The sequence below is a fragment of the Stenella coeruleoalba genome, assembly GCF_951394435.1.
Source record: "Stenella coeruleoalba genome assembly, chromosome: 1".
In the NCBI taxonomy this organism is placed as follows: Eukaryota; Metazoa; Chordata; class Mammalia; order Artiodactyla; family Delphinidae; genus Stenella; species Stenella coeruleoalba.
The window spans coordinates 124,780,190-124,805,723 of record NC_137169.1 but is presented as its reverse complement, the minus strand read 5'-3'; the positions used below and the strand labels follow the sequence as shown (position 1 = coordinate 124,805,723).

The window sequence follows — 25,534 nt, the reverse complement described above, 5'->3', positions numbered from 1 at the left end:
CAGTGTCATGTGGTTTAGCCCGTTACCTTCCATCCTAGATGGTGAGCAGGGAGAGCTGTATCCTAACTCTAAGTGCTGTCCTCTCAGGGAAGCTCTGCATGTTTTCAAAACTAGAGCAAGGATCAGGATATCCACTTCCAGCCCTCCGGGCAGCCACCCCAAGAGCACAGAGTAACTTGGAGTCTCTTTACGTATTTAGTTCCGACGGGCTGGTCCTGGACCAAACTCCGTGTCCTCCTTTCCGGTCCCCTGAAGTAGAGCAGTTGGAGTTGTGGGGCTGCAGAGCCGTCCAGGGGGCCTCACCTAAGGCACTTGCGTTAGTAAGATGTTCCTTTTGTCTTGAGCCGCAGCCATGCCGGCCCCGGGACCCTGGAGCCGGCGCATCGCGCTCGCACGCCCTGGCTGTCGTGTGGCCTCCACCCTGGGCCTGATTTATGCTGACTCACCACCACTCACTGCTGCCTGCCGCCTACCAGCCCCAGCCAGGGGGACGTGTCAAGGGTCGTGCGTTGGTGACTCTTGGCCCACCCGATGTTTGTAGGTTTCATGGGACAGAGTCGCCCTCGTTGGTTCAGCGATGCGCACTGAAAGCCTCCCAGGTCCGACTCCGGCTTCTTTTTACGAGCAGCTGGGAATTCAGTTTCTGGAAATCGGGTCCGCCGTGTGGTCAGAGAGCCTCCTGCTGTCCCGGGGCGTGTTTCCGTTCGGACGGCAGTGATGCCAAGATGGAGAGCAGGAAGGCCTCGGCGTCTGCCGGGGCTGTAACAGCAGGCTCCCAATTCTGTAAACTTTACCTGGGAGTAAAAAATGATTCTAAAAAAAAAAACAGCCCGACTCTTATAACCAGCCTATTGTATGGCGGACGTTCCTCAGAGGAGAAAATAAGGTTTCAGAGCTCTGAAACCTTAAAGCATTTAAGAAGCCATAAAGTGGTAAATAACCAGAGAGATGTGTTTGCTGCTTCTCCAGGCACGCATGTTCTGGACCTGAGGAATGCCGGTTCAGCGTTCCGGTCTGCCTTCCTAGGACCGTGCTGGGCTGGGGAGAACTAAGGAATTTTCCTGTGCACCACGAGCCGGCCCGCCCTTGCCATCCGCTAGCCCACACCCTTGGCCCTCTGACTCCCTTGGCCACTTGAGTTCTGCGGGGAGACGTGTGGGAGGGGCGGCCAAGAGCTACACGACTGCTGGCGCTGTTCCCAGGGGGAGAGTGCGCCCCACCCTGTGCACTGCCCTGGGCCTGCACACACACACAGGGAGCGTCCGGTTGAGCTGCCTACCCTCCCCCACCACGGTCCTTCTTCTCGTCCCGCAGAGGAGATGGGTGCACCCCTGTACCCCGGTGCTAGGAAGTGGGCAAGGGAACAGCAGAGGGATCAGCTGGCTCGCTTACAGCCCTAGATGGAGGGCTCAGAAATTTATTGAAGGAATGGTACAAGGTCACCACACACTGCCACTCCCACCCAACAAGAAAGAGCTGGAGAAGTGACAAACATAACTTAGGAAAGAAAAAAAATAAGTGTCTAAAGATGCAAAGTATTCTAACTGAACTCAGTTCCAGAGAGGACGAACCCTTCCTGGGAGAGAAAGAACGCTCGGCTGCTTTCATCTGAGGGGCCCGGCGGGAGGCAGAGGGTTAACCCGCCAGACATGAGGCTAAGGAGAAAACAGCTGGACTTTGTACAAACTTTCAACGGCTACATGCTCACTGGCTACAAGGAGACTTAGTCACAGAGCAAGTACGTCCCCACCCACCCTTAATTCTTTCCCCCAGGGCCTTCCCTGAGAGCACACAGTGGACGTGAGCCAGTGACCGAGGGCAGGGCAGAAAGATGGGACAGACGCCCCTTCCCCAGCTGGGGTGCACGGGGCATTAACAGAGTAGCCGGAAGCAGCACAGCATAGAGGAAGCCAAGAGCGGGGCAGGAGCGTGGAGGAGACCCCCTGCAAGGCACAGGGCCCTTCTCTGAGTGCACGGAGGTGGCCACCACCAGCTAAAAGAACTCGGTGGCCCTGCAAGCTGGCAGCTGGGCTGTAGAGCGTGGAGAGATCTCGGGGTCTTACCGTGGCCACGTCCCAAGCCCCATAGGAAGGACAGCCTTGATCCCGCCCCCAAGACGTTTGGAACCAACGTGACAACAAAACCTAGACCTAGCTGTACCGCAGATGAGACCGACTCATCCCTCAGGCCTAGCAGCCTGACAGAGGAAGGGGCACGTCATTTTCTAGGTGTGCATGTTGCCATCCACTTAACACACGGCATATAATAAGCAGTTATGAGACCTGTGAAGAAATGGGAAAATATCACTGGCAGAAAAATAGTCAATAGAAGCAGACCCACAGATGACTCTGTTGTTGGGATTAGCAGACAAGGATTGTCAAATGTATATATTTCTAAGATTTATTTATTTATTTTTGGCTGCATCGGGTCTTGGTTGTGGGCTTCTCTCTAGTTGTGGCATGCAGGGTTTTTTTTTTTTTTTTCTCTTCTCTAGTTGTGGTGCACAGGCTCCAGGGTGCATGGGCTCTGTAGTTTGCAGCACGTGGGCTCTAGTTGTGGGGCACGAGCTCAGTGGCTGTGGTGTGGCGTACGGGCTTAGTTGCCCGCGGCACGTGGGATCTTAGTTCCCTGACTAGGGATCGAACCTGCGTCCCCTGCATTGTAAGGCGGATTCTTTACCACTGGACCACCAGGGAAGTCCCTGTCAAATATTTCTAATAGGTATTTTTAAGGATCTGGTAGAAAAGGTGGATTACATTCTTGAATAGATGGAGAATTTAAGCAGAGATCTAAAAGTTCTACAAAGAGAAAGTTTACCAATTCCCACTGAAGTGAGGATTCTTTGGAAATAAACTACCAGTCATTCTTAGAGAACAGCTGTGTAGCATTTCCAGATCGTAACCCCTTCTCTGAGTTTGCGCATCCCTGCTTTCCCAAGCCAGGAGTTCAAGTCTGCCCACCGTGTACAGACACTGTATGAGGGGCACAGTCCTACCCCTCAGGGAGAGGTGGTCCAGCAAAGGGATGCACGGACGTAACTACTTAAAGGCAGAATGCTCTGATGGAGCCAGAGATGAGTTTAAGAGGAAGTACAAGAGGATGCGATTTCTCCTGACAAGGAGGATCACGGAAAGCCTCGCAGAAAACCGGCTGTTTGGTGTGGGCCTTGACTTCAAAGTGCAGAGCTGGGGGGAAGCCCATGGAGGCAGGTCGGGTCCACGCGCATCCCTGTCGAGTGCCGTGATGATGCCAGGGCTCCAGAATCTTCCGCAGACACAGATCCTCGCACAGTGGTGAGGAGAGCGGCTCCCCGCTGCAGCCCTGTGCTTCTGAAAAGACGTGAGGTGAGCCCGCCGGCGGCCACCGAGGTGGAATCCGAGGAGGCTGGGAATTAGGAGCAGGGGCTGGGGCTGAGCACCGTGCTGACCCGCGGCCTACACGGCGGGGCCGTGTTTCCGGATTTGGTCCGAGAACTTAGTCACCCCTTACGCTGAGTCCTCTCGTGTCTCTGGTCTGTGCTTCCGAGTTCATGTTTCATTTACATCTTTCCCCCTCTTTGCTCTGGGCAGTCATTGTCAAGTGTCCATACAGCTGACGCCACCCTGTAAATGTCAGCTCAGTGGATGTTTGCCACGTTGACAGCGAGCTTAACCCTGAGCAGAGTTTACAGGACTTGAATTCGGAGGGCCTGGCTACGACATTTATCCGTGCTGTCGTACGCTGTACGCTCACGATGGCTCACGGACGGTCTGCAACAGCGGGATGTAGAGTTTTGATTCGACTGTCTCAGCAGCGAGGAGCTAATGAAGGTTTGGGGAGGTGCTGGGTCGGGCTTCTGATGATACTCAGTGTGTACTGGAAGGAGGGGAAACTCTGTTGACAGTGGGGGGGATGGAAGCCTTTCACAGGGCTTCAGCCAAGAGGTCGTTAGGCTCTGAACCGGAGCAAAAGCAGGAGAAACGTAAAGGAAGAAAAGATGGACAGGCCGGTAGTATTAGGCTGTCCAAGAAGTTCATCCAGGTTTTTCCATAAGATGTTACGGAAAATCCCGAACGAACTTTTGTTTTGTTTTGTTTTGTTTGTTTTTTTGCGGTACGCGGGCCTCTCACTGTCGTGGCCTCTCCCGTTGCGGAGCACAGGCTCCGGACGCGCAGGCTCAGCGGCCATGGCTCACGGGCCCTGCCGCTCCGCGGCATGTGGGATCTTCCCGGACCGGGGCACGAACCCGCGTCCCCTGCATCGGCAGGCGGACTCTCAACCACTGCGCCACCAGGGAAGCCCTGGGATTTTGTTTTAATCATAAAACCACAAGGACAAAGACTAGAGGGAGAGACAGGAGCCACATCCGGGAAGCTGGGATCAGAATGGCAGGTGTGAACTGCTTCATCAGCTCGAAGGCGAGTCCTAAGCCCACAGTGGGGACAACTGTGCAGCCCCTCTGTTTGTATCCCAGGACCCTTAAAAAGCTTGCTGACTTGGTGACATCAGGTACCTTTAGACGGGGAAGAGGTGAAACTAAAAACAGGAGGACTGGTTGGAAATTTATATAAGAAACCCTCAGACTCAGATCCCCTCGTCCTAGGAAGGCTACGGCCGTTCCCCTAGTCGACAGAAGACTGGAAACTCTGGAGAGAATAGAACAGGGGTCTCTGCACTCGTGGGCTCCTGGCACAGTGAAGGCTTAGATTCTGAGCCAGTATTGAGTGAAACTTCGCATATGGAATGTTGAGACCCCCAGGACCTTCCCCAGCTCAGCTCTCAGAACACAGGTCTCATTCCCTCCAGGGAGGAGGGTGGGAGATTCATCTCTAGGAAATCTGAGCAGCCCCAGAGAAGAAACTGACATGAATCAGTCCCATTGCATCTCCCTATACTGACGCCATCGCTGACAAGTCCTACCTGTGTACACAGAGCTTCCAATGAACTTACGATGAGGGTCCCAGTCTTACAGATGAGCAAACAGCCAAGGGTCGTCAGAGATGCGAGAAGGCGTGTAACACAGAAGTCTCCCGATACAAACAGAAAAGAGCAACTTGGAGCTGGAAACTAGGCAAAGAGATTGTAAACCTGCCCCTCCGAATGAATGAGTGAATGCATGTCTCTGAGAGTTAAAAGAAGAGGTTGTGTCCTTGAGAGAAAGACCGATATGGTGTTTTCTCCCTTGGAAATGAAAAACGGTAGCAGAAATGGAGGCAACGGAAGATAAAATTGAGGCCACTGCCCCAAAAATAGAGTCATTAATGATACTTCATAACACCCGGGAAGATGCTAAACGTTTCCAGAAAGGAAACAAAGAAACAGGTCACATTCTAGGGACAAGGAATCAGAATGGCAACAGTAGAGGCTAGGCAGTGGAGCAATGCTTTCGCATTCTGCAAGGATATTGTTTTCAGCTATGGATTCAATGCCTGGCCAACATCTCCCACGTAAAATAGCATAATGACATTTTATAAGGTGTCAGCTCTTATAAAGTTTGCTTCCCAAGCACACTTCTCCAGGAGCCTACTGGAGGAGGTACTTCACTAAAACAAGAATGTAAACCAACACAGAGGAGGCCTGAGGTTCCAACTTAAGAGCCTCCAGAGGGTGGGGTGTGGTCCCCGATGTAGAGGGCAGACAGCTGCGGACAGGGGGCCGCATGGGGGTGCTCTGAAGGAAGCACAGAAACCGTTACCCGTGGTTACCCTAGAAGTCAAAGTGGGAGGGCAGAAAAGGGGCGTTTTCCTTTTTCCCTTTATATTTTTACATAATGTTTGAGTCTTGACTAGAGCCTATATCACTTGTGTAATTTTTCTTTTAAGAAAGAAAATATGCTTCCTCCAATGGACATGCTTAACCCTTCAGTCATGACGACAGAGTTTTCCTTCTGTTCAGGACCTGCAAAGGAATTTCTCTAGGTCAGGGGTCCCCAACCCCTGGGGCCGAGGGCGGTACTGACCGAGCAAAGCTTCACCTGCCGCTCCCCATGACTCCCCATGGCTCGCATTACTTCCTGAGCCATGCCCCCGCCCTGCCCCTGGTCCGTGGAAGAATTGAAGGAAACCTTCAAATCCTGTAGGCAACCTTGCCCAGTAATTAGGCTGGAAATTTCTTACTACAGGAGAAAGTCTGTGATTTGGGAGGGGAGGTCTTTGGGGCCAGGAGGAACTGAGTCTCTGAGAAGATAAACACCCCTCCCCCATCTCAGCGTTGGGCTTTCCGTCAATGCAGAGCAAAGGAAGGGTTTCTTCAGGGTTGGTGGACTGCAAAGTCCTCTTGTCCATAGGCGTTTTCTCTGCCCCAAGGCCTCGATTACCCGTAATTAATCTCTGCGCAAGGACAGGCTTCTTGTGTATTTGACCCGCTGGAAACTGTTTGTCAGAGATCTTGTCTTGACCCAGGAGAGCTGATAGGATGATAGGATCGTAAAACCAGAATTGATCTTTCCTGCTCAGTCTGTGTTCTCTACAATGTGGGGTTGGGGGGAGGTGTTATTTTAGCGCAGGACAAATGTGAGATTTCATATATGTCACAAGTGGGGGAGAAGAGTGGATTGTCATTTAACAATGGCCATATTTCACAGTAATAACGTCTAGCTCAGTCTGTAGTGTGGTCTAATCCCCGTGCTTTCTTTGCCCTTTCTCAATGTATTTGGCTTAATCCCTGCAGAGCAACAAGCCAAACGTCCAAACCACCCACTTTCCTATTCCCAGCACATAAATCAGCCGGAGGCCAGCCGAAATCCGGGCCAAGCACTTAGATGACTTGTGTGTCTGATTTTTGTTCCATGATACGAAACTCAAAAATAAATCTAAAGGGAGACGTTTCCCAGATACCGGCTAATTCACGGAAAACATCTTAAGCCGCTTCAGCACACACGTGAAGCTGACGAGCAAACTCACTGTGGACGCGGATGGGAGGGTGTAGAGAGAATTCCCACGGAATTACTAAAGTCTTAACTCAAGTCCCGTGTTCAGTCTGAGGCTCTAAAACTGAACACGGAATTTCTGAAGCGCTTTGTAGTGTCCAGAAGGAAGAGATAGAAATGGGGAAGGGCTTGGGCAATGGGACCTTTGAAAAACGGTTGTAGGGGATGGAAGTTGAGCTTTGAAAATAACGTGTGAACAAAAAGAAACTTGCGAGAGCAAGCACGGATGGTCCAAGAGGAGGTGAACGGTGCAGGAGGAGGCATCTCGTTCAGATGTTCAGAATAAACGTTCTGACTGTGAAACTTGTCAAACAGAAAAACCAATAGCCAAGCGACTGTGGGAGAGTGACCGAGGCTGTGTCAGGCTCTCTGAATATACGGACCAGGGTTCTCGATATAAAGACATACGGACAGATGTTTAACGACAGTCTCTCCCAGGCACCACAAGTCTGATATTCCGAGCAACTGGCAGAGAAATGAAACCATTCAGCACACATTTGGCCCCTCTGCTTGGCCACGGCACCTAAAGTGGGTTCACTTACCAGAAGAGTGGTACACGCTCTTAAGCAGCGGGACCCGGTCCCAGGATGGGGTGAACCCGATACAGAGGGGGGCAGTGAGAAGTGACAGGTCTAAGCGGCTCTAGAAAAGATCAGTCTTTTTCCGGCCCTGGTTATCAGGTGTGGAAAAATTCAGGAAAAGGAGGGAAAATACCTAGAGAACACATCTAGAAATAAAGATACAGTAATTCTAAGAATGGAGGCTATATATAGGGACGGGAAATGGGTTTGTGTGATTAGATCCATCCAAGAATTACCTTGTCTCTATAATACGCCTTTCTGTTAAGGAGATATAACATCTTCCTTGACCAGATAAAGCTAGTCCCTTCTTTTTCTTTTAATTTAAACGTAGTAATTATTATATATTGGAGTATAGTGGATTTACAATATTGTTCTTGTTTTAGCTGTAAGGCACCTTGATTCAGTGTATGTCTAACACGTATATCTTTTCTTTTTCCTATTCTTTTCCCACATAGGTTATTACAGAGTGTTGAGTAGAGCTCCCTGTGTAGTCCCTTCCTTTTATGAAAGGACATCACCAAATTACAAGGAAGTTTAAATCACTCTTTGCGTTGCTGGCAAACCCAGGACTAACCCCCACGCTTTTCCCCTTCTGGCCGGTCTATATGCTGGAGTACAGCCATCCTGCCCTCATTATGGGAACTTTATTTCTCGCCGTGGCTTCTGTGTTGATTGCTAATCCTTCTCTCCTGTCCCGCAGCTGGGATGAGAGCAGCTCCATCAGCAGCGGGCTCAGTGATGCCTCTGACAACCTCAGCTCGGAAGAGTTCAACGCCAGCTCCTCACTCAACTCCCTGCCCACCACGCCGACGGCATCTCGCAGGAACTCGACTATAGTGGTACGTGCGAGTGCGGATGCCTAAGCCGCCTTCTGCAAGAGAACCGCGGGGCAGACCGGGCCGTGCCTGTGCGCAGGGTGGCACGTCCGCTCACCTGCTCCGTGGGATTGGTTCCCACGTGCCCTTGGCCAAGTCCTTCTTGAGCTGGTGGAAAGAAATCCCTAGCTGCCGGGCAGTCACCTAAGGCGTGAGCTGCTGTCCCGCCGGGCGGGCGGGCCTCTATCAAGCGCCCACGCCAGTTCGGAGGGATGCCCGTAAGTGCTGTCCCACCTGGAGAGGAAGAGAAGCCCGGGATCTGTGTGCTGTCCTCTGGACAGCACAGATCTCTGTGCTGTCCTTCTGCGGGCGGAAGGCTGGTTCACTGTCTGCTCTGGAAGGGTCGGGCCACCCGGCAGCCAAAGCCCCTCTCTCCACCCAGTCCCCCCCCTTCCCCACCTGAGCGTCCACTCTGCCTTCTTTCGTCTCCAGCTGCGCACGGACTCCGAGAAGCGCTCGCTGGCAGAGAGCGCGCTGAACTGGTTCAGTGAGTCGGAGGAGAAGGCCCCCAGGAAGCTGGAGTACGACAGCGGCAGCCTGAAGATGGAGCCCGGGGCGGCCAAGTGGCGGCGAGAGCGGCCCGAGAGCTGCGACGACCCATCCAAGGTTGGGGAACTGAAGAAGCCCGTCACCCTGGGGCACCCCGGGTCCCTGAAGAAGGGCAAGACCCCACCGGTGGCCGTCACCTCCCCCATCACTCACACGGCCCAGAGCGCCCTCAAGGTCGCAGGTGAGCCGAGTAACGAGGGACCGGGGGGCCCAGGGCCAAGTCCTGCTTCCCTGGCTTCCTCACAGCCGTTAACCCTTGGGAGACGGCCAGCCCGCACGCTGCTTCCACGTACTGCCCACCCTAGCCTCCAGGCCATCCCGAGTCAGGGACGACGGGCAGTACGATGTCCGTCGTGCAGATGTGGGCATACAAATGCCACGTGCTTAACGCCTAGGCCCAGGTGTAGAGGAGGGGGGAGCCTGGCCTGACCTGCCTCACACCGTCCAGTGGTTCCGTCTCCTCTCCTGGGACACGCGGGTGATGCACTTGTCTTCCTGAGGGCTTGGTTGCCGTCCCGGGGAGGTCCTGGCACACTGTCAGAATCGTGCCGCTCCCAGAGTGGCTCCGTGGTGACCCGCGGCCTCCGTCAGGCCCCCTCTAGTCCCTAACCACCGGCAGACACAGCTGAGTCCCGTCCCTTTGCTTCCCCCACCTTCCCTCCCTGGACCGGGGTTAGATGTCATTCCTTCTTGATCATCTTTGTGATCGCCTCTGCTGGTTCAACCAAAATGGGACCCCCTACCCTGGGGGCAGAAAACAACAATCAATTGGGGGCCAGTCCCGCCCAGAGTCCCCTCCCCTCTGGCGAGAAGGGTCCTCAGCCTGCGGGGCTCTCGCTCGCCCGCCCACGGCGCCCCTCCTCCCGGGGCCAGAGACGGCGGTCTCAGCGCTCACTCCTGTCTGCTCTCTGCAGGCAAACCCGAGGGCAAGGCCACCGACAAGGGCAAGCTGGCGGTGAAGAGCGCCGGCCTGCAGCGCTCCTCCTCGGACGCCGGCCGCGACCGCCTGGGTGACGCCAAGAAGCCTCCCTCAGGCATCGCGCGCCCATCCACATCGGGGTCCTTCGGCTACAAGAAGCCCCCTCCCGCCACAGGCACGGCCACCGTCGTGCAGGCCGGGGGCTCGGCCACGCTCGGCAAGGCGCAGAAGACCTCGGGCATCCCCGTCAAGCCGGCGAACGGACGCAAGACCAGCCTGGACGTGCCCAACGGCGCGGAGCCCGGCTTCCTGGCTCCGGGCGCCCGTTCCAACATCCAGTACCGCAGCCTGCCCCGACCGGCCAAGTCCAGCTCCATGAGCGTGACCGGCGGGCGGGCCGGCCCCCGGCCCGTGAGCAGCAGCATCGACCCCAGCCTTCTCAGCACCAGGCAGGGCAGCCTGACGCCCTCCAGGCTGAAGGAGCCCTCCAAGGCGGCCGGCGGGCGGGCCACCCCAGCCCCCGTCAACCAGACGGACCGGGAGAAGGAGAAGGCCAAGGCCAAGGCCGTGGCCCTGGACCCAGACAGCGTGGCCCTGAAGAGCATGGGCTCCCCGGAGAGCACGCCCAAGGGCCAAGCGAGCCACCCCCCGGCCCCCAAGTTGGCAGAGCTGCCGCCAACCCCCCTCAGGTACCCAGGCTGGGCGCTTCCTCCTGTCTGCCCTCCCAGCATCCTCCCAGGGTCCCGGCGCGCCTCAGATGGGGCGGCCTGTTCCCTGCTGGCCCTGGGCCTCCCCCCTGTTCCCCGGGTGCCGGGCGCCTCTTCCGTGTTTCGGAGCTGTTCTTGGTGCCCCCCGATGTGCTCTGAGCCTCTCCGAGCTCTTGCCTGGGTGGTTTTGCTGTTTTATTTTCTCACACACACACGTCCATCTGTGCGTAAACCCACCCTTGTCTCCCTTGTGCATGTGCTGCCCCCTCGTTAAGACTTGATGGTGCCCAGGTCAGATTTCCTCCCCCGTATTTCCCAGTGGCATTGAGAGAAGCCCCCCGTGCTTTGCAAAGAGCCCAAAAGTGAGGAAACAGGACCAGGATTTGGCTGCGATCCCACCTGCCTGTTGTTTCTCTAACTCCGTGATCCTGAATGTCCTGTTTTATCGTACTTCTCTCAGGGCCACGGCTAAGAGCTTTGTCAAGCCACCCTCCCTAGCCAATCTGGACAAGGTCAACTCCAACAGCCTGGATCTCCCTGCGTCCACTGATGCCCATGCTCCGAAGGTCCCAGATCTGCACACTCCGGGCCCGGCCGCCGGGGGTCCCCTCCCTTCTTGCTTCAGCCCCAGCCCAGCCCCCATCCTCAACATCAACTCCGCCAGCTTCTCCCAGGGCCTGGAGCTCATGAGCAGTTTCGGCGTCCCCAAAGAGACCCGCATGTACTCCAAGCTCTCGGGCCTACACAGGAGCATGGAGTCCCTCCAGATGCCCATGAGCCTGCCCGGCGCCTTTCCCAGCAGCGCCCCTGTGCCCGCAGCCCCCGCGCCCCCCGCCGCCCCCGCAGAGGAGGACGCCGAAGAGCTGACCTGGAGCGGAAGCCCCAGGACTGGGCAGCTGGACAGGTGGGTGGGCGGGGCCGAGCCCAGGGAGCCCGCTCCTGCCTCCGGGCCTGTTTGACTGCTGCTCTGTGACCAGCGACACTTGTGTGCACATTACGTAACCCCCTCTGCTTCTCAGCAACTCTTAAGGAACAGGATTTCGTTCCTGTGTTTAAATTCTGATTCTCACCTGCTACACGAGGAACCAGTACACAGACGTTCAGTGACTTCCCCGAGCCCTCATGCCTGGTTTAACCTGCCATCCGAAGCTTCTGCTTTCTAATCACTGGCCCCAGATCACCCCTATTATGTCACATCCTGGTTTTCATCTACCACAGCATGATCTTTAAAAAGCAAATCAGAGGGAATTCCCTGGCGGTCCAGTGGTTAGGACTCCACGCTTTCACTGCCCAGGGCCCAGGTTCAATCCCTGGTTGCCGGGGAGGGGAGGCGGGGGAGTGGGAAGCTAATCAGAGAAAAACATCAAACAGTTTCTCAACTTGTGAGCCCAGAGGCGGCTGTGGCTGACCTCCCCTTTGTTTATGGCGACGGGGGCCTCACGGCCGGATGCCCTGGGTCCCGGTGTTGCATCCGTCAAACCTCTGCTCCCAAACTCTAGTTCCTGAGATGGACCCACATGCTTCTCTTTCTTTCCTCCACAGTAATCAGCGGGATCGGAATACTCTTCCCAAGAAGGGGCTCAGGTAATAACCCTTACATGTGTTTTTCTCTCCTATACCTGGGGCTCCTGGTCTGTATGAAAAAACGTAACTCGCCCTGTCCCAGGCTCCAGTCATGCATGCGGTGCCCCTTTCGGCCCCGGTCACGTGTACCTGGTTCCCGTACATCCTCCCAGGCGCCCACCCAGGCTCACTGTTGTGTGTGCGTCACCTTGTAGCCGGGGCTCAGGTGACAGAGGAGAGACAGGCTTGCACATGGGACTCACGCACTTCCCGCACCAGCCTGTGCTGTCTGCCCCAGTCCTGCCAGAACACGCCCCCCCAAACCTCAGGGAGAGCGGGCCACCTCTGGCCACTCAGGTGGGCAGTAGGTCCTGCGGTCCGGTGATTCCTGCTGCTGGGAGGTTCGAATGCCGAGCTCTGTCCCGGGCCTCCGTCATCTCGGCCTAGCTCGGGCAGCCCCGCAGGGGCGTCCCCAGCCCTTCCGCCCCTCCTGAGGTCCGGGAGGATGCTGCTTCCCTCCGCACCCCCCGTAGTCAGCCCTGACGGCTCCCACCTCCTCGTCCTGCTTTTGGAGCTCACCTCTGAGCTCAGGTGGTAGAAGCCTAGACCGAGCTGTTGGCTGCCGCCCGCAGGTACCAGCTGCAGCCCCAGGAGGAGGCCAAGGAGTGGCGACACTCCCACAGCATCGGGGGGCCGCCCGAGTCCGACGACCAGCCAGAGCTGCCGTCGCCCCCTGCGCTGTCCATGTCCCTGAGCGCCAAGGGCCAGCTCACCACCATAGGTCAGTGTCCGCAGTCACCGCCGTGCAGGGGGGCCGGCAGGGCAGCGGGGCCTTGGGTTTCACCCCATACTTGGTTCGCGCCGTGACGGCCGGCTCACGGGTCTCAGTTCATGCATCCATCGTGAGACGCACGGCTGAGTGCGCCAGACCCGGACCTGAGCCGTGGCCCCTGGGCCCGGGCTGTGGGGTCCTTGCAGCATCAGAGAGTCTGCCTGTTGGCGTGGAAGAGCCGTAAGGGAGGCCCAGAGCAAAACCCGGTGCAGCCAGAAGGGAGCCGCCGCACCCAGCGCCGCGACACAGCGTTGGGCAGCTGGGGAGGCAGGGGGTGAGCGGTCGAGTGCAGCCGTGGGTCTGCCCCGGAGCCGGGACCGTCCAATCCTAGAGGCAGGGCTTAGGGAGACCCGTGCTGGCCTCTCCTTTCCTGGTGTCTGAGGAGAAGGGGAAGCTTGTGAGGAGGAGGCAACTCTGCTTCAGAGACGGGAGGGGTGAAGGCCGGGGCTCACGGCCCTGCTTCCTGGGGCGCCGAGTGCCGGGGGCCCTTGAGGACAGTGCCCGGGCCGGCCTGTTGCTTCCTTCCTGCGTCTCCAAATCCACTGCCTCTTTCAGCGGGGCGAAGGAAGGCAGTAAGCAAAACCTGCAGACCTGTGACACGCCTGTGGGACGACTGGGGACTCTGAGGAAACTAGGAGTCGGGGTCATCTTGCTAGAGAAGGGCGCGATGCTAAAGGGAAGGTCATCTGGTCCCTGAGAGCCATTAAAACGAGGGCGGGGCCAGCTTGCTGTCCGTCTCCATGGAGACCACACAGGGGGATGAGGGGCCGGGCCAAGCCACGATCATCACCTCACACACGGCGAAGGGCCCCGGGAGAGGTGGGGTTGTCTTCTTCTCGGGTCTTCCCGGAGACTGGATGTCCACGGAGTGTCCAAGGAGCCCCACCCCCCGCCCCAAGCATGCACGCGGAGAGGCAGGGGCCGAGGGGGCTGGGCTGCGGGCCAGCAGGGCTGCACAGCCTCCCGGACCCGCTCACCGGCTCTGGCCTTCCAGCCAGGGTCATGCTGGGCACCGGCCGTGTTTCTGGGGAGTGCCGCTCCCCTCCGTGGTGCCCGGCCGTGCGCCCCACAGCCTGGGCCCTGCCCCTCGCTGGTCCTCTTCATCACTCGGATCTGAGCCTTGCTCCGAACTCTCAGGCCTCCCTGGCAGCCCGTTGTGTGTTAGAGAAACACGACACCCCGTTTTCATCGGCACATCCAAGTGATGCGAAGGTTTCAGAAAAGCTGCCGGGCCCCCAGCATGACCTTCGAAAGCGACCTCTCTGGGCAGACAGGCCCGAGGGAAGGGCGTTCAAACAGGCTTCGCTCTTCGCCCCGGCTCAGACGCAGGGTCCTCCTCGTAGGGCTTTGCTCTCCCAGGCACGGCCGCCTGCACACCCGCCGCCCGCCGGCCTCCTCTCTGCCCCTCCATCCGCCTCTGCTCCTGGCGCCCCGCCCCCGGGACCCAAAGCTGATGCCCCTGCCTCTTCTCCCGCCCTCCCCTCCCTCTCCTGTCCCCCCCTCTGTCCTTCCAGTGAGTCCCACTGCGGCCACCACGCCAAGAATCACCCGCTCCAACAGCATCCCCACCCACGAGGCGGCCTTCGCGCTGTACAGCGGCTCCCAAATGGGGAGCACCCTGTCCCTGGCCGAGAGACCCAAGGGGATGATCCGGTCAGGATCCTTCCGAGACCCCGCGGACGACGGTGAGACTTCATGCCAGCGCGGTTCACGCTCATCCCAGCTCTGCTGGGTCCCCTCGCGCACCGCTGCCGCCACCGCGCACATGTCTGCCTCACAGAACATCCGATTGGGCCATTTCAGCTCTCTCTTCCCGTCCCTTTGAAGGGTCTGGGGGCCCAGAAACCTCGGGTGGCACCGTCTAGCCCCGGGGCTTTGGGAGCCCCTCCTGGTGGGGGGAGGGGAGGCAGCGTGGAAGGCTTATTGAGAGGGTACCCTCGGAGCACGCCGCCACCGTCCTCCCATCCCCCCAGTCGTCAGAGGACAGGACCGCTTACGGGGACGCAGAGGTAGCTCTTAAAGCCTTACGAGAATTAGGCATCTCATTCCTCTTTCGAGAACGTTCCGAAGACCAGCTTCAAGGGCCGCCCTCTGGGCGTGGTGGTCAGAGCTGGAGCCCGGCTTTCTGGGGGTGAGACTTGGTGACGTCAGGACGCTCATCCCGGGGGCTTTCCTTGCCGACCTGCTCCGGTTCTCTCAGTAGGGCTGTCGTTCATGAAGAATCAGAACGAGTGTCTTACACTTGGAGACTTTTTTCATCTGAACGGTCCCCACTGCAAAGAGGAGGCACAGGCAGAGTCGCGATTCGTTCTGAGCAGCTCTGATGAGAACTGCCTCTTCCTCAGCAGCGACAGTGCTTTCCTGACGGGGGAGGCGGTGACCCGTGCCCGGGAGCGTCTTCTCTCCCGGAGCCCTGCGCCCTCGGAGGGGCAGGCCAAGCACAGGGCCCTCGGCCCGGCTGTCCGAGAGCACGGGCCGGAGCGGGCAGGCCAGCTCTGCCCGGAACTCGAGTCCTCGGTGGGGCAGACAGCCGCGTCCTCTGTTCTGTTCTCCCTCTCTGCTCCAGGATCAGAACCCGAGCCCCTGCCTTAGCACTCCTCCCGGGAACCCTCCCCGGGTTCCCCGGCCGAGCGCTCTGCTAACCCTTTGCGTTCTGCTTCTCTTGCAGTTCACGGCTCAGTGCTGTCCTTGGCCTCCAGTGCCTCTTCCACCTACTCCTCAGTAAGAGCCTCGCTTCTCCACCCCCCCCCCCGCACCAAATTGTGCCCTGGACCCTCCTGGGGGCGGGGCGGGGCGAGGTGGGGGCCCCTGGAGCTTAGGGCACGAAGTGGGCGCTTCTAGACCTCGGTGGTCCTTCCGGCCTCACCGCCAATCCCTGAGCGACCCTGGCGCCTTTTGTGCCTCCTTTGAAAAACGGAGAATCCCCTGGTCGTGGAGGCGTTCTGTGCCCGGGAGGGTGGGCCGCGCTCAGGGACCCCAGGACCCCCGCTGTGTGCAGAATCTGCCCCAGGTTCCTCGTGGGCCCTGGGCCCGCGTCTGCTCGTGAGGCGTAAGCGGGTCCTCAGGTTCGTTCTGCCCCTAATGCTTTACTCCTTCAAGTTGGTGGCGACAGGGTTAGCCCTCAGATCAGCAGTTGCATTTCCTAGCCTTCCTGGCAATGGCAGAGGTGGCTGTGACCTCTGCCCCAGAGGTGTGCCTTACTGATCCGTGGTCTGGGGTCTGAGCCCACCCCGTGCAGAGCCAGGCCCGGCCACAGGGCGTCAGCCTCTGGGCGCTTCTGCATCTCGCTTCCTCGAGTTCTGCGCGCTGCCTTTGCCTCCGTAGTAACGGCCTTCTCTCTCCCTTTCTCTCTCTCTCTTTCTCTCTCTCCCCACCCCGCTTCTGTGCTCCTTCACCAGGCTGAGGAGAGGATGCAGTCTGAGGTAGGGTCCCCAGCCTTCGCCCCGGCCTCCTAACACCCCCGCACCCCACTTCCTTGCGAGCCTTACACCTCTTCTGCCACCGTAAGTGCATCTCCGTCTCCTTCACAGCAAATCCGGAAGCTTCGCAGGGCCCTGGAGTCATCCCAGGAGAAAGTAGCCACCTTGACGTCGCAGCTCTCCGCCAACGTGAGTGCCGGGGAGGGGACAGCCGGGCAGCTGTCTGGGCCCAAACTAGATGAGTTCAGCCCCAGGAGAACTGTCTCATAAGGTGTCCCGTGGGCTTTGATTCCAGGCAGCGGAGGATCTGGAGAGCGGCCTCCTCCTCCGAGTCGGGGTCTCTCTAAGGAGCCATTTGCACCCCCACCCTAATTCATAGGTACGGACGAGCGCCCGTCCGACGGCCCGTGAAGCCCCTAGAGAAAGAGAAAAGGGTTTATATCAGTGGTTCTGTGTGGAGGTGGGAACAGCCTTGCCACTGGCCGTGGACAGGAATAGTCACGGATCAGAATTACAGATCCCTGGGAACCCTCTGCCTCTGCCCGTGTCGTTGTTCACCCCGTCGCTGGGCAGGCACACAGCTGGGTAGTGGGACCCCACCTGGGAACGGCAACGCTCTTAGGAGGCCAGCCCGGGCTCCGGCTCCTCGGCCACAGCTGCCTTGTCTTCTGGGGCCCCTGAGCTTAGCTGGGGAGCCCGCATTCTTGTCGCCGCCCTCAGCCTGCCCAGAGTACATCCGCTTAGAATGCGTTTCTTGTGGCCTCGGTTTTTCCACCCTGGGAGATGGGGAGAAACGAAGCTGCCCCCCAGACTAGGCCGCAGAAGCCTCTCCCCTGCGACCGAGCTGCAGACAGAGAACATAAGAGCCATTTTCCCCCAAAGCTGTAAACAACAGCTGAGCCGGATCTGCGGAGCTTTCCAAGTGTTTGCACAAAGTAACCATGTCTGCAATTTCCGCAGTCCTTGCTGGTTTTTTTCTCTTCCCTTCCTCTCTGGGGAGCCCAGCTGTCAGGCCTGGGTCTCACTGGAATCAGGTAGAAGACCCGGCACCGCGGTTTTGCGTGTTTCCAGTACATTCGGGCAGCGAGCGGTGTCCTCACCACACTGGCTGTTCTCTTTGTTCTTTTTATTCTCTTTCCCAAACTCTGGGTCGGTCCGTTGTATTCTTACTGGCTTGCACGAAGCTCGTACCAAGCCTTTTCCCCACAACTGGGGACCCATAAGCATCGTAATAGAAACGAGACCCATCTCTTCTGTCCCTGGCGCCTCACCCAAGGCCATCCCGTCTGGCAGAGCCCGGGAAATTCATGTCTGGGAAACGGCAGCGGGGGAGGGGTGTCAGAGAGCAGGAGCTCATCTGACTCATTTACACCCTGTCAGTGTCCTGCTGTCCAGTCTGGACCAGAGCCAAGAGAATGAATTTAGAAGGTGACTCTCTTAGAACAGGAAGTTCCCTTTGGCTGAGAGGAGAATCTGAATGCTCAGACACGACGGTCCTGAATTTTGGAGACAGGCTTTCGCTGGGGGTCAGAGTCCTGGATTCTGGAAGGCTCTCTGCTGTTCTCAGGGTCCCCTGATTCCAGACCTTGTGTCCTGTTCACCGGGACTCCCCAGCTGCCCACGCTGGGCACAGCCTGGACGCCTTCCCCCTCCCACATGCCAGCCTTTCTCCAGACCCCCGGTTGAGCCCCGAGGGCATACAGGCTCCCTCGTGGGGCTGGGGGTGAGGGAGGCTCAGAGGAGGGACAGGATGCGGGGCGGCAGCCCCCCCAGAGGAGAGGGAGCCCCAGACGGGAAGAGGCCGGCACGGAAAAGCCCCGAGGAGCCGGGGTCTCGGGGCCCCTCCCGAGGAGGCACGTGCTCACAGACGGGCAGGGATGTAGGGACCAAACAAGAGGTGACCCAAGGCCAGGAAGGCAGGAGCTCCCAGTCCAGAGGTGGAGGTAACCCCATCGAGGCACAGACGTGCCAAGGAGCCCGGCCTGGACCAGAGAGGCCTCCAGCCTGTGTCAAGGACAGGGGGCGAACACTAGGGTCGACCCCCAGGGAGGCAGAACCACTGGCCGACAGGAAGCAGGGGTTACCGGCCCCCAGAGCTCTGTGTGGAGTGCGCCCCTCCCTCGAAGGGCCACAGTTTACTCCCCGCGAACCGCGGCTGTTCCTCTCCCAGGGCGAGCGTCCCCCTCTCTGGTCCCAGCCTCAGCACGCCCCCCTTCCCTGCAGGCCTTCCTGCTGGCAGAGCTGGAGTTCCTGCCCCTCCCCCTGCTGCCCCCCCAAGTCCTTGGGGGCCCCTCGCGGAGCCGGCCCGACACCTAGTGGCCAGACTGTGGAATTGCCGCGAGGTGGCCCAAGCTACCGCTCCAGCCCCAGGATCAGGGAAAGGGCGGCCAGAACCGAAGAATGGAGGCCCCCTGGGCGCGGGGCTGGGAAGCTGTCCCAAACCCGTTCTCTGGGAGTGATGGGGCCCTGGGGGAGGAGTTCCACCAGGATAAAGCGACGGCCCCCGAGGGGACGCCCCCTGGAGGCAGGGGACAGCCCCACCTCCGTAAACAGTAGGTGTCGCATCCCTAGACGCCTCCAAAGACCTGCCCCACCCTGATGCTGTCTGTGCCGCTTTATCATTCAAGGCGCTGGGCCCCCCAGGAATGTTCTTCGGGCCAGAAATGGGAGCAAGGTGTAAGAGCCCCATGCGGTTGGTCCGCTCTGAGACCTGCAGTCAGCTTAGCCACCTCCCACAGACGTCTCCTCCCTTCCCCAAACCCAGGCACCTGGGGAACCCCCATACGTGTTTGTTTCAGGCCAACCTGGTGGCGGCCTTTGAGCAGAGCCTGGTGAGCATGACATGCCGTCTGCGGCACCTGGCGGAGACAGCCGAGGAGAAGGTGAGAGCGCGGGTCGGGGGACGGACAGGCCAGGCTGGCGCCCCCCCTCCTGCCGCCCTGGCTCCTCCACCTGCCCCAATTCCCTGCCCTCCACATCGGGTCTGGAGAGTCCCGAGCCCAGCCCCCGGCCGGGCACAGAGCAGGTGTCCCCCAGCCACACCCGTGACACCATTTCGTTTCTCTCTCAGGACACTGAGCTGCTGGACTTACGGGAAACCATAGACTTTCTGAAGAAGAAGAACTCTGAGGCCCAGGCCGTCATTCAGGGGGCCCTCAATGCCTCAGAAGCCACACCCAAAGGTAGGCCTTCCGGCCACAGGGCTGGGCTGGAAAGAGGCTTACTGCAGGATTTCTCTCCACGTCAGGTTTCTAGAAGGTGGGGGCCCTCGGACGGTCAGCGAGGAGCAGCGGGGCATGACCCCACCACCCCAGAGGGTGAGGGAGAGGAGAGGGTCCTCACCTCCGACCTCAAATGACTGTCGAAGACAGTCGCTAACATAGCACTTTCCTCTTACGAACGCGAGGTACTCCCGCTGTATAGCCCAGCGGTCACGCTCCTTGGTATCTGCCCAAAGGAGCTGAAACGTTATGTCCCCACAGAAACCTAAACATGGGTGTTTACAGCAGCTTTATTCACAGTCAGCAAAACTTGGAAGCAACCCCGATGTCCTGCGGTAGGCGGAAGGATGAGTAAACTGTACCATAGCCAGACCACGCAGTGTCACTCAGCATTATAAAGAAATGAGTTAATCAGACGGCGAGAAGACGCTGACCGTGTTAAGGGCGCACCGCTGAGTGAAAGAGCCAGTCGGGAAAGGCTGCGTGTTGCGTGATTCCGACTGTATGACATTCCGGGAGAGGCGAGACTCTGGGGACGGTGACAGGGTTGTGGCTTTCGGGGCTGGGGGCGAGGAACGGCGGTGGGCAAGGCAGAGGATTTGCAGGGCGGTGACAGCACTCTGTAGCACACGGTGATGGGGGATATGTGTCCTTCTCCGTTTGTCCAGACCCACAGTATGTACCACCAAGAGCGAAGCCCAGTGTAAACTCTGGGCTCCGGGGGACGGTGACGTGTCAGTGCAGGTCCATCGATTGTAGCAAATGTAGCTTCTGGTGGGGATGGTTGATAGCGGGGGGGCCGTGCACGTAGAGGGGCAGGGGGTAGTGGGGCATCTCTGTACCTTCCGCTCAAATTTGCCATGAACCTAAAAGTGCCCTGGAAAGTAGTCTAAAACACTAGCACTTTCCACTTTGACATAGACGTGTGCGTGCGCAAACGTGTGTGTAACCCCACTTGATCCTCACTTCGGTTCTCCGAGGGGAATGAACCGACTCTTCAGATGAGACCGAGATCACATGGGTTCCGTGGGGCTCAAGTGACAGGTGAGCCTGGGATTTAACCGCGAGTCAAGCTTTGCTAGAGAAAGTCAGAATGAGGGGTGATCTGGGCGGGGGGCTGGGGGTGGATGAAGGTGGTCATGAGGTGCAGCCTTCCGGTAGGAGATAAATAAGTACTAAGAACGCCAGGTGCCACGTGATAATACAATTAACACAGACAGCTGCACGAAAGCGGTTGAGAGTAAATCCTAAGAGTTTTCTCATCACAAGGAAAACACCTTGTCCAGGGCTCCAGCCTCAGCTTTTTCTTCTGACCGTGCACACTCTCCCTAGTGTTCACGTCTATCCGGTAGCTTCTGTAATCTCTTTTTCTTTTAAATTGAGATATAATTCACACCTTTTTAACACGTGCAATTCAGTGGGTTTTAGCATATTCAATAAGGTTGTATTTACAACCATCACCACCATCTAAATCCAGAACATTTTGATCACCCCACAAAGAAACCCTGAACCCCTTAGCCGTCACTCCCTCTTCCTCCGTCCTCTCAGCCCCGGCATCCACTAATCCGTTTTCTGTCTCCGTGCATTTGCCTGTTCTGGACATTTCATGTAGATAGAATCATGCAGTATGTGGTGTTTGGGGGCTGGAGCTCCATCCATGTTGTACCATGTGTCAGGACTTCCTTTTTATGGCTGAATAATACTCCATTGGCTGGATAATACTCCATCGTATAGGTGGACCACACGTTGTTTATCCATCATCGGTTGGTGGACACTTGGTTGTTTTCACTTTTTGCCTGTTACGAATAACACGGCTATGAACATTCATGCACAAGTTTTTGTGTGAACAGATGTTTTCGGTTCTCTTAGTGTATAACCAGCAGTGGAACTGCTGGGTCATGTGGTAGCTCTGTCGACTTTTTGAGTAGCTGTCAAACTTTGTCAAAACAGCGGCACCCTTGTCCTTCTTCCCATCACCTTGAGGGTTTCAGTTTCTCCACATCCTTGCCAACATCTGCTGTTGTCTTTTTTTGTGATAGCCGTCCTAGTGGAGGTGAAGTGGTATCTCGTTATGATCTGGGTTGTAATTTCCTCAGTGGCTAAGGATATAATGGGTCTTCTTTTCACGTGCTTATTGGCCATTTGTATCCCTTTATGGAGAAATGTCTGTTTAAATCCTTGGCCTATTCTTCAATCAGGTTTTCTTTTTACTGTCGAGTTTTAAGAGTTTTTAGTATATTCTGAATGCTAGCCCCTCAGCAGATACATGATTTGCAAATGTTTTCTCCAATTCTGAGTTGTCTTTACTTTCTGACACTGTCCCTTTGTAACCGAAAGTGGGGTCCGGCTACTCGCCGCTCAAAAGCCAATAAAGAGGCCAGGTTGGTGGAGAGGAAAGTTTACTTTACTTTGGATGCCGGCAGTCCGGTGGGGAGGACGGACACCTGTCCAAAGGCCGACTCCCCCCACTGACAGTCAGTGGGCGAGAGCTTTTGTAGACAGAGGGAGGGGGCAACATGTAGAAACAGCAGAGTCAGCTCTGACAGTCGTCTTAAAATTGGTCATCGGTGGTCTGACCAGCGTCATCTTGATTCTTTTAGGTACAGTTAGGCTTCAGTTCCAGGGTCTGTTTGTTCCCATTTCCTTGATGCCAGTTCTCGGAATTGTGGCAGCTTAGGTCATGGCTACAGCCTGGTCATCGTGTAGTTAACTTCTTCCAGCTGGTCGGGGTTTCAGTGTCTATAAGCCAGCTCACAGGGTACGGCTCAGAATATTATCTGTAGCCCTTAAGGAGGAACTAAAGGTCCTTGACCATGCTTAATGACTAACCTATCATTATTATTTGGTCTCCTTTGACTGTTTTCCTTTGTTTCTGTATTTTCTCACTTCTCTGATTAAACTTATTCTTTGGCTAAAGTTTTTCCACAGACAAAAGGCAGGCTGAGGACATGGGAGTGGCAAGGACCACGGGGTCCTGCTCCGTTTCACCTTGAAGAACCAAAGCTTTCCATTTTGATGAAGTGTAATTGATCTGTTTTTTGTTTGTTTTTGGTTTTTTTTGCGGTACGCGGGCCTCTCACTGCTGTGGCCTCTCCCGTTGCGGAGCACAGGCTCCGGACGCGCAGGCTCAGCGGCCACGGCTCACGGGCCCAGCCGCTTCGCGGCACGTGGGATCCTCCCGGACCGGGCCACGAACCCGTGTCCCCTGCATCGGCAGGCGGACTCTGAACCACTGCACCACCAGGGAAGCCCTGATCTGTTTTTTTCTTCGATTTGTGTATGTGTTTGTGTGCTTTAGGTGTTGTACCTAAAAAACTGTTGCCTGATCCAAGGTCATGAAGATTTATTCCCACGTTAGCTTCTAAAAGTTTTATGTGGTTTTAGCTGTTTCATTTAGATCTTTGGTCCATTTCGAGTTACTTTTCCTATATGGTGTGAGGTAGGGGTCCGACTTCATTCTTTTATAAGTGGCTGTCCTGTTGTCCCAGCACCATTTGTTGAGAAGACTATTTTCCCCATTCACTTATCTTGGCAGTCTTGCAGGCAATCAGTCAACCAGAAATACATGGGTTTATTTCTGGATTCTCAGTTTTATGCCATTAATTCACTCATATGTCTATCCTTAGCGGGTACCACCCTGCCTTGATTACTATAGATTTGTAGTAGGTTTTGAAATCAGAAGTGTGGGTCCTCCAAATTTGACCTTGTTCAAGATGGTTTTGGCTACTCTGTGCCCTTTGTTTCCCCATGTGAATCTTAGGGTCACTCTGTCAATCTCTGCAAATTATCCGGCTGGGATTTTGGTGTAGAGGTTGTATGGGCTCAGTACGTGAATTTGGAAAGTATTGTCGTCTTCACAATGCTGTCTTCCATGACCATGGCATGCCTTTCCATTTATTTAGATATACTTTAATTTCTTTCAGTAGTGTTTTGCAGCCTTCAGTATACGTCTTGCATTTCTTTTGCTGAATTTAATTATTGATCCTATGGTAAATAGAATTGTTTTCTTAATTTCATTTTCAGATTCGTCATCACTAGTATCGAGAAATACAGCTGATTTTCTCGTATGTTCATCTTGAATCCTGCAAACTTGCTGAGTTCCTTTTTAACTCAATGGGTTTTACAACTTCTTCGTCTGTATGTCCCTTTTCTTAATCTGTGTCACGCTCCTGAATCCCATACCTCTATTTCCAACTGCTTAATGCTCTCCCTTCTGCACTTTTGCCCACTTCAGGTACAAACACCTGCCTGGTCACTGAACCCACCGATAGGAGCGTCATCCTTTACGTCTCCCTGTTCACCCTGTGTGGTCAGTTAGCTTCTTCACATAACTCACACATAGATCTGTATGTCTGTCCTCCGCTGTCTTGTCACTCCCCTGGTTTAGGCTGTCACTCTTCTTCCGGGTTACCATAGTAATTTCCTAACTAGTCTTGTGTTGCTACAGTCCTCCTGTCACTCTGCCCCCAGAGTGATCCAGCCGCATCAGTTAACATCAGAAATCATTGCAATTTGAATTTGCTTAGGTGTAATACTGATGCTGTGAGATGATGCCCTCATTCTTAGAAGTGTTTAGTGGTACAGTGTCACGTCTGCAACTTGCTTTCAAATTGTTCAGGAAAATGTTGTGTGTGTGTGTGGGTGTGTCTGTCTGTTTGCGGAGAGAGTGTGCACTGGCGCACACTATATATATATAACAAAAATATAACAAAACGTCACAGTTGTTATATGGTGGGGAGGGCCTGTGGGTGTCCTCCCTTGTGCTGTGCTTTAAGTGTTCCTGTGAGTTTGAAACGTTTCAGAAAAGCAAGTTAAAGGGAAAGAGAACACATGCAAACCCTGCAGCAGGAGCACCGCCCCCCTCCCGGTCTAGGATGCGCTTTCTCTCTGGCCGCCTCCACATCTCCCATCACTTCTCCTGCGGGCTCTGCCCCAGCTTCCACCACAGGAACAGCCAGCCTTTGTTGAGCACCTCCAGTGTGCCAGGCACTGTTCTGAGCATTGTACTTATGTTAACTCGTTTATTGCAGGTAACAACCCTATAAAATATATTTTACAGTTGAGAATAAGATCAGAGAAGACAAGTAACTGGCTCAAACACAGCTCCTGAGCGATGGGTCTGGGACATTGAGCTATTTCTAGTTTCCCGAGTGCACCTGATTCTTCAGCTATATTTGTGTTGAATGGATAAGTGAATCCTGTCCTTTGCTTTCATGTTTCCCTCATTCTTCTTGACCCAGGTTCAGCTTGGCCATCAAAGAACTAATGCTTAAAGCAATGATGCCTACTTTACTTTGCTTGTAAATAGGTAATGTACACGGCACAAAATTTTAAATGCACAAAAGGTTTCTTAACTTTTTGAAGATTGTTCGAGTTAAAGCACGTCCTTTGCTCTTAAAAGTACCATACAGCATATTTGAAAAATCTAATTGACAGGCTCGCAGCTCATTGGACCCCCAAGTAACGGATGATAGATACTTGTTTTGCTGCCTTTCATTTTGTTGTTAAGTAACTAATTGTAAATTAAATTTATCACAAAAGCAATACACGTTCTGGAGGAAAATGTGAACTAGGGGTTGGCAAACCCTGGCCCACTGGCCGAGTCTGGCTCACCACCTGTTTTTAAATAAAGTTTCACTGGCACACAGCCATGCTCTTTAACGTACATACTGTCTGCGGCTGCTTCAGTGCTACCCAGCCTTGCCGAGTAGTTGTAAGAGAGATCAAATGGCCACAAAGCCTAAGATATCTACTGTCTGGCCTTTACAGCTAAAGCTCGCCAGCCCCTGATGAAAAGTATACAAAAGGGTGTGCGGTAAAAGATAAAATCCCTCTCCCCGAACCCCCCTCCAAATCCCACTCCCCAGGGGTAATTACTGCTAACAGTTTCTTGTAAACCTTCGAGAAATAATTTTCTATGCAGATACAAACAAATATGTATGGACCCACAGCTCCATTTTT

At 55.7% G+C, this 25,534-nt stretch overlaps 1 protein-coding gene across 2 annotated transcripts in view; it reads left to right on the top strand.

Annotated features, from left to right (window-relative positions):
* The window catches only part of NAV1 (neuron navigator 1), a 210,937-nt gene that overhangs the window by 169,236 nt on the left and 16,167 nt on the right, over window positions 1–25,534 (top strand). For both annotated transcript variants that reach the window (XM_079911959.1, XM_079911960.1), the window contains 12 exons: window positions 8,189–8,327; window positions 8,796–9,093; window positions 9,827–10,520; window positions 10,999–11,442; window positions 12,081–12,122; window positions 12,734–12,882; window positions 14,448–14,618; window positions 15,602–15,654; window positions 16,332–16,355; window positions 16,464–16,541; window positions 19,151–19,234; window positions 19,423–19,534. In XM_079911959.1, the coding sequence (XP_079768085.1) occupies window positions 8,189–8,327; window positions 8,796–9,093; window positions 9,827–10,520; window positions 10,999–11,442; window positions 12,081–12,122; window positions 12,734–12,882; window positions 14,448–14,618; window positions 15,602–15,654; window positions 16,332–16,355; window positions 16,464–16,541; window positions 19,151–19,234; window positions 19,423–19,534 (2,288 nt within the window). The remainder of the gene's footprint in view (window positions 1–8,188; window positions 8,328–8,795; window positions 9,094–9,826; window positions 10,521–10,998; window positions 11,443–12,080; window positions 12,123–12,733; window positions 12,883–14,447; window positions 14,619–15,601; window positions 15,655–16,331; window positions 16,356–16,463; window positions 16,542–19,150; window positions 19,235–19,422; window positions 19,535–25,534) is intronic.